The sequence below is a fragment of the Poecilia reticulata genome, chromosome 6, assembly GCF_904066995.2.
Source record: "Poecilia reticulata chromosome 6, P_reticulata-male-v2, whole genome shotgun sequence".
In the NCBI taxonomy this organism is placed as follows: Eukaryota; Metazoa; Chordata; class Actinopteri; order Cyprinodontiformes; family Poeciliidae; genus Poecilia; species Poecilia reticulata.
In genome coordinates, this window is record NC_088835.1 from 16,308,223 (window position 1) to 16,317,257 (window position 9,035).

Genomic DNA, 9,035 nt, shown 5'->3' on the forward strand with positions numbered 1-9,035 from the left:
AAAGATTATTATGCATGGCAGCCTGAGTTGACTGAGCATGTTGACATTTAAAGCTGATAATTATTGTCAGCATCCTAAAAAACTGCCCAAGCATATTCTATTTATGTCAAAGCCCCTCTCATAATAAGCTCAAACAGAAGAATTAAAAAAATTGTGAGCAATAGTGGAACCATAAGCATTTCTAGGTCTATTAGCAAGCAACGTTTTTGGCAAGAAGCTCACTTTTTCTACTTTGCTCACATGCTACAAAAAAGTAGTTTGCGATAATTACACATCCTGTCCACACACATGTAAGCTATAGTCTTTCTCCAGCTAAAAGAAATACAATGGTTACTTCCACTTAAGCTGAATACTCTAAAATGCAGATAAGTAATCTCATTGTCTGCTATCCAATTGGACTAAACCACTGAATCATTGGTAGCATAGAGTTGGTCTCCATATGTTTGTATGTGATGCAAGGCTCTGAAGACCGTCCTCAAGCTCACCCAAGGATGCCAAAAACAATCACAAGATCGAAACTGATAAACAGCGTCAGCGGAAATAAAACTGTGTCAAAACGTGGCTGTAAGTCAGTTGTTTCAGAGTTTCATTTAATACAACTTGTAGTTGATTTAGAGTTTAATCTTTTTCACCGTCAATTTTTATTTATGTTTTTCCAATGGAAAACTTTTCAATATATTTATTTCAGAGTCCGTGTTAATATTTTTGGTTACAATTATTTATTTCAACGCCAATATTTCTTTTCAGACAGTTGGCCCGTGCCCATTGCTGGTTGTCTTAATATCGGTAACGTACATGTTTGATAACATCATGTACAGCATGTTAATGTTGCAGTCTTCCTAAAATATTTAATAACTCTGCGCGACATATTTAATCTCTTTGATTGGCCATCAGCAGTTATGTATACAGGGTGAAGCACGATGCCGCACTGATAGAGGACAGTGTTGACCCCCACAATGTGTAACAGCTGTGATTACCCTAGTTGGTAGTAGAGTCAAACATGAGGTATAAATTAATCCAAACTCTTAATAAGAGCATGCTAGGTAAGTCAAATTATTCTAATTTTATTTCGTTCATCCCTGTCCAACAAGCAAGCATAACTCTTTCCCTAAATTAAACAAGTTTTTCATGTAATCTAGTTTTTCATTAAGAAAATACCTCTGTAAAACCAGGAGAAACAGCCTGAAATTAATTATTAAGACAAACAATAACCCAACAAAACTCATGCACAAGCACGCTCTCATTTAAATAGTTGATAGCTCACAAAAAACACGTACACACCATGTCCTTGGATGTTCTCTCTTGAGCATTGCAATAACTCAATTAAATCAACTAATTTGACACTGCTGTCATTATTTGAGGTACACAAACTCAAAACAGAGGAACTGAACCCCTGGCACCAAATACTGCTCTGACAAAAACAACACATGGACCAATATTAAACTCTTGCAGTGGCCTGGACCATTGTCCTGGTTTGAGCTCTGTGTTGATTGTTTTATTCAGGAATAATTAATTATTATTTTTATTTTTTTTTTTAAAGAACTGAGCAAAAATATGAAACAAGGAATGGAGGTTTCCTCATGTCATGTTTTCCTTTCTTTACTTCCACATGAACTTTCCTTGGCACTGGGATGATTCAGAAACCCTCATGACTCTTGTGGCTACCACGATTCCTTTTAAGAAAGGCTGCCCGTTTTAGCAAGTTGACTTGGCAAACCACTGGAAGGCTTTTTATGTGGCTCCTTGTTTGATACAAGTTTGGTTAAATCTACTTTGAGGCTTTTTATAGTGCTTTACTGGTTGGTGAATGAAATATAAGAATTCCCTGGGAAAGACAGGGAGGAGGACATCGTAACAAATGGAGGTGTTGCAAAGCTGCAGACGACAGGCACTTACTGCATTCTGGAAGAATCTCATACCATGAGGCTCATGTTGCCCAAGAAAACCGTTTATCAAGTAAGTGACAGCCAAACAGTGCTTAAGTTGACACAGATATTAATTTGTTGACAGAATTCATAAACTAAATTGTTCTTAGGTGAGCTAATACAGAACAATTGTGCAATAAGACTAATGGAAAATACCATCACGATATTTGATACATGCCAAGCTCAGGACAAACTTAACCAGGACTCTTTTTCCAAACCAAGACGATGCTTAAATACAAAATGTTATCTCATGAGTCTCAATATATTACCTATCTTAACACATTATATAAATGTGAAAAAAGTAACGATGAGTTCTTTATTAAGAAATCTTGACACACCACTGTCTACTTGTTTTAATTAATCTCTGACGAATGTGATTTAAGTGCGGGTAAGAAAAAAAAAACTAAAAAACTAACCTTGTGTTAGCCAAAGAATGTATTTTCTGGATGAATTTTATAATTGTGAGCTGGCAACGTCAAATATGCCCACCTTCATCTCCGCACTTCACATCTGGTAGGTTCATTTCGTGGAAATGAACCTCAAAACAGAACCCTCAAGCATGCATTCTGTTTTGGTGCATAAATAACTCAGTTTTAGACTCATCTGTCCAAACATGACTGAAGAAGTCGTGGTGTTTGTCTGGCAAATTTCAGTCTTTTCTCAAGCGGCTCATCCACGGGAGCGGGTTAAAACCATTCATCTTCAGCCTGTCCCAGCCGGATGAATCTCCATTAGCAGATCTTTCGCAGTTCTGCACGACTTTTCAGTTTTTTCTAACAGGAGAAGCGCAGACCACACCACGTCGTGTATTACGCGCAACTGTTTCGATAGACAGCAGACTGCATTTTTTTGATTTACGTCACTGAAAACTCTAAGCAACATCTCAACCACCGCAGTGTGGAGGAGCGTAATCATCAGTGTAACCTTGAGCAGCTGCAGGAGCACATGAGTCAACCTCGGGAGCAGTTGACCGTGATTTCTCTCTGAAGACCGCGTACGCAATGAAGAAGAGACAAACGGTGCAGCTTTGGTCAACGTTCTGTGGAATTTATTTATTTTTATTTTTTTTACATCGCCCAGTGTGAAACACTGGATCTACATAATATTAGTTTGGTGTGATGTGCATTTTAGTCTTTGTTTGGAATCTTCTTCTCATGTTTGACTATTGGTTTATGTCTTTTGACTGCATTACCTAAATCCAAAAAAGTTGCAAATAAAAAATAAAAAATAAAAAAAAAGAGAAATTGTTACAATACAGATAGATTTGTACGTAGAGCAAACTATGCAACTAACCCGAGTAGTTTATTGTTCCCAAAAGAAAATTAAATAAATTCACTTAATTTAAATTATTGTAAATTTTTTTTATGCTTGAGCCAACAATGAATTTCGGTAAGAAAACGGAAGTAGATGTGTGAGTCCATAAAAAAACACAACACTCCACACTCCATTGTGGAGTGTCACCGCAAAAAAAACATTAGAGCAATGACCAGAGCTCCCGTGCATTCACAGCGTGCCCAAGTTCCCACTTTCCTACCCATATTCACACCCACAGTAGAGCAGCATAGACTCCAATGAACAAACTCCAAACCAACCTGAACCAGATATTAACCAGCTCGAGTGAAACTTGACCACAGAGAAGCAGCTTTAGAGTGCAAAAGTTTTCACCTTGCCCAGTCGGAAGCACCAAAGACTATATACCTGAGGTTTAAATAGGGCGCACCTTATTCTGCAAAATACTGCACATTGTGATTTTTTAGTTACGTATGACAGCTGTCTTTCCCTCTTCTCCTTTAATTGCTTAGCTACAATAATACATTTCTTTTGTATTGTAAATTTTCACAATAATTTTCTCCAAAGATGTTTGAGAACCACATGGAGTGACCTAATTTTCCAATGAGACTGTATAAACAAAGCTACACACAGCACATGTGCACTTATGATGTGCATAGTATCAAAGTGGCTTAGTGGTGCAAAAGAAACAGGAGAGTTGTGCTCAGCGCAGATGAAAGGCAAAAGAAAGCCGCTCCTCGTTGTTGGTTTGCCCTTTGTCAGGCAAGGGTTGAGATATGCACACTCTCTACTTTTACCCTCCCATCAGCGGAGAACAATAGATGTGCAGAAGTTGCTCAACGCTAAGTATCAAGATCATAATAGGTATTGTTTGGAGGAAAGCCATCGGGGAACCTGAGACTTCAGGTGAGAGAAGAGACAGTTGAGAAGATTAGAGTAAAAGAGCAGCGTGTGAAGGATTACATTTATTGTTCAGTATTTGGGTCTTATAATCATTCAGCAAAACACCAAATACAGGGGCGACTGAACTTTTTACATAAAGACAGTTCTGTAAAGCTTGTTACACTCATACAGAGGGAGTGGATTTAGGCAATCAGTATTCAAAAATCATTAGCCTAAACAATGACCTGGTTTCAACAATGAGATTAAGTGGAACATTTATGGTGGGCGATTGCCATTGTGTGATGTATTGTGTTCAACTCCGATGGCCTAAGGCCACTGCCAGGTGAGATTACAAGAGGGGTGTGAGTGTGTGTATGTGTGGGTGTAAACCTGGAAATTTGATGATGTCCTAGAGCAGAGAGAAAATACTTACAGTGCACAAAAGGCTTGAGAACAATCATAAAGATGAACAAATGCTACCCTCCCACAGGCAGAAACAGAATTGAAAGGAAACAAAAACTGCCCAGGTGTTTCAAACAAGAGAGATTGGTCTTAGATATATAGTATTTAAGAAAGCAGAAAATAGTAAAGATCAGGGTGACGCAGAAACTAACAATAGCACTTGACAATTAGATGAGAAAAATTTTTGAACAAAATAAGCTGAGGAGGTCTACACAGTACAAAGTAGGGGTCAGAAATAACAAGATGTAGATCATGAACTATTAAAAAAATGTTGAGTGGCCAAAGCAGAGAAATCATGAGACTGTCCATGAGTCACACTCCTTCAACTTCAGAAAGAAAAACAACATATGTAGATGGGGTTTAATGTTGAAATTGGTACTGTTATTTGAAATAAAATTAACTGTAGAAATAAATTAAGTGGTCGTTTGGCAATGGCAGCAGAGGAAGTCACTCAGTCCATTCTGTCTTTGTTGGCCACGCTTTCAAATATTGAGCAATTAGATTTGGAGCAAGAGCGGGGGATGGTGGTTTACAGCGCATACAATTTCTGGTGAGTTTCATAGAGCACCTTCCTTCACAATCAATGTGGCACATTGCATGCATCACGGGCAAACGTTAGCGATTGGGTAAACTTTAAAACCTCAACACAGTCCACCCCTCCAGCAAGCAATCGTTTCTCAATAGCCAAAGGTATTCTTTCTCATCCTACTTCATAATCCATTACCATTTTGTGATGGACCATCAGATAAAATCCAAATTAAAAAAAACATATCGAAGTTTGCCAACGCAATGTGGCAAAATGTGCGGAAGTTCAAGGGGTTATGAATACTTTGGACTGCAACCCCGGGGTGTCATTAAAATGAAGATTGCCTTATAGTACCAACTGGCTTCATGATATAATCGTCACTAGCTCTCATTAACAGCTGCTCAGTTCAAGAGTGTACTCACGCTTCCACGCCTACAACAGCTTTCACTGCCTCCCTGACTCACTCATCAATAAGCTGGGAGTGGGAGTGATATTTAGTTTGTGTCATCGACTCTCAACGTGGGAACTCATACTACATGTTTGAATAAATACAGAAAAATAACAACATTTTGAGCGCACAATGAGGCCCCAAGCAGCGTATCAATCAGCTGTGTACCTCTCGCAGGCATCAAAGACTGGAAGGAAAAATAACATTACACACCCTTTTCAAAACACACACGCACCCTGCACTTACCCACTTTTGTGCATGTGTACACAGAGACGCACACCATTCTCACTAACTGGCTCGCCCACACTGACAACGGTGCACGTGCGCACACACACATACACACAATTACATAAGCACCCTAGGAGTTTGGCAGAGAGGAGGCAAAAATCAGAGTGGGAGGCCAAGCACCTGGATGAACAGATTATGGTCTAAACCCCACCAGAGACACATAGACGATCTGCTGCAAACTTCAATTTTTCTCCTTAGCATGGGTTCTGGGCCTCTCTTCGCCTGAGGAACACTACAAGCCTCAGTAACCTTGGCTCACAGACGTACCCAAAAATCTGCTCATCTGCAGTTGGGATGACTGGAAAGGGCATGCGTAAGAGCTTCATCGCAGAATATGAACTGTCCAAAACCATCAAAGTAAAACTCTGCATGCATTTATTACTATATATGTTGGACGTTTACACGAATTCATCACAGGAGCAATATGATGCCAAACCCTGGAAGTAGTCTTGTGGTAAAACATTTAGCATACTGCATTAGATATGACATTTGGAGAACGTTCAAGAACATTTTCTTTTTCTCAGAGGTATTAGCATTGGCTCCTGGTGGTGATTGATGTTTGACATCTTGCTGTCAACAACTTCCTCTAAACTCCCACAATCTCGCTAAAGAAAAGCACTTTGAAAATCATCACCTATATTACTCGCCTTGCAACTGTTGTGCTCAAATATTTAAGATTTGTACAAGACGAGCCTTTCAAATGACATCACTGAAACTGCTGTGCTCAAATATTTAAGATTTGTACAGTACATACAGTTCACTCTTGACTTTGTTTTCTATTCTTGATGCGATCATGCCATCTGGTGGCCAGTTCAGTTAAATTCACATTTTATTTAACACCTTAACTGTCACCCTGAAAATGCTTGCATGTTAGCCAAATGGACACCAGTGTCAGTGAAATAAATCAATAAATGTAAGTAATAAGGCAATAATCACTCATGTTTCAAATTAAAGAGGCTATAATATGTAGACTCAAAACTTCATCAAAACGTTTAACATTATAACATTCAAGCATATATATATATATATATATATATATATATATATATATATATATATATATATATATATATATTTGTGTGTGTGTGTGTGTGCGTGCGTGCAAAACATACAGAGGGGATCAACTTAGACTAACAAGAGCCACACAAAGAAACATTTCACTTGATTTTTTATAATCTCCAAAGAACAGATTCAAAGGGGTGATCTGCGTAATTCCTTCTTGTGATCTTGTTTTTTAAAAACTGAGTACAGTAAAAAAGTAACATTCTGTCACCTCAAAAATTTGCTATTTGTACTAAAAAACAAAAGCTTTTTACTAAGCTATACAACAGTCAATATAATGGTGCATGGTTGTCCACAGACCTCATGATACAATGAGAAAGTATTTTTAGTACTAAAAACTTACTCCATCGGGATACGAAACTGGACAGTGTCAGGAGGTTGCTCCTTCCCCGGCCTCACCAGAGTCAGAAACCAGTTGGGTCTGAAGATCCTCAGCTGGGGGTTTCCCAACTGGTAGAGAGGGTAGCTGAGACGAGACAGCAAACCATAAAATATTTTCAAATGTTAAAAAGAAAATTGTGTTAAAAAAAAAAAATCCTCTTATTTTTTAAAGAGGAGAAATGGAAATAAATTATTTACAAATGTTTAATGTTAAACTGTCTAAATTAAACAAAACTTAAAAGTGATCATTTGTAATTGTTTCCTACAATTCAAACAATAGCCAGTGTCTATGGTAATTCTATTCTTCACAGTGTTCAGAAAAGTTATTGCTCACGTGAAACTGATTATGCATCATTAACTGTTAATTATGGTTTTGCAAGGTTTGTAAGTTGGGCATTTCTATGAGGGGGATTAACAAAGTATTCTTAAATCTGAGTATAAATGCTGAATTAAAAAAAAAAACATTTAGGTGCTATGACCTTATGTTTCATGATGTCTGACAGGATGGCACAAGCTCCCCTCTCTATGACAAAATATATTGGTTCTTTTTATAGTCAACATATGAAAATAATTGATACGAGGCAAAGTCATTTGCATACTTTTCAGGCACCACAAACATATAAGCTATTGGGTTTTGGAAGATTTATTAATGTTTGCTTTTTAAAACAAATCTTCAGACATTTAAAAAAACAAAACAATCAGCAGCAGAGTTGAGTGTCTTCGTTCAAAGACATGAACGAGGCAAAGTCACTAGCAGCTCTGATAAAAACTGTAAAATATTTCCCTGCAGAACCACATTTGGACATTAAAGATTATCCTATCCTATCGAAAGCCACGTGATACAATGAGCACTATTTCTTCAACATTTACGGAAAATAATGTCAAATATTACAGCGCTCTTCTCAAAGTATATGCCTACAAGAGTCTCTTAAATCTGCAGTTAGCGGAACCTAATTCAGAACGATGCTTAACGTAATTAAGAGAAAACATATTCTCCTAAAGTACAACTTTAAGCAATTAGAGCTGCGTGTTGACTGTTTTTAGCTTAGCTTGTTAATGCTAACTACTTTCTTGCCGTGCAGAAGCTGTCAATTTACAGTTAAAAGTAAAAAACTAAAACAGGTTAATAGAGTTTTACATAAACTAATCAAAATCAAAATCAACATGAGGACACATAAGACAAGGGGCTAGGACAATGTTAGATCCCAACCGTAGGTTACAAAATTGATAGATTACAAAATTAAAACAAATGGTGACTACCATTACGCAACGAGGTCTCAGATCATTTAGTAGAAATAAACACTTATTACTTACACCATTTTTGTTACTGACATCATTGCAGCAATATAATCAGACAGATAAAATGCTAGCAACTCTACTATGTTGTTATTCAAGGTTGAAAAATGCTACACGTGAATAGATGTGCTTCCGGGGGAGCAGAGTGCTGTAGTGATGGGAATTCCGGCTTTTTTTCCGAGATCCGAATCATATGGCTTCGTTCAAAAAAAAAAAAAAAAGAGCCGTGTCTTTTGGTTCCTAAACTGAGAGAGCCAAAAGTGGCATTTGTGATAAAATAATTAAATTAATATGTAGGTATGTAAGAATCTCATCAAGATTAAACTAATTATATGAAAGAAATATATGTTTAAATGTGTAAATAATTCAACTAATACAAAACAGACAAAATTATACTTTAACATTTTACTTCACTTTTTCAATTATGTAAAAAAAAATTTAAAAAAAATTACAATTTAATATTTCCTGTGTTTAT

General features: G+C 37.2%; 1 protein-coding gene across 1 annotated transcript in view; it reads right to left on the reverse strand.

Annotated features, from left to right (window-relative positions):
* Positions 1-8,737, reverse strand: part of mrpl23 (mitochondrial ribosomal protein L23) — a 38,909-nt gene extending 30,172 nt beyond the window's left edge. Inside the window, exons 1-2 of the mRNA XM_008411553.3 lie at positions 8,579-8,737; positions 7,227-7,349 (exon numbers count right to left, since the gene is read on the reverse strand). Coding sequence (XP_008409775.1) covers positions 7,227-7,349; positions 8,579-8,601 — 146 coding nt within the window. The 5' untranslated portion in view covers positions 8,602-8,737. The remainder of the gene's footprint in view (positions 1-7,226; positions 7,350-8,578) is intronic.
* Positions 8,738-9,035: the final 298 nt, after the last annotated feature.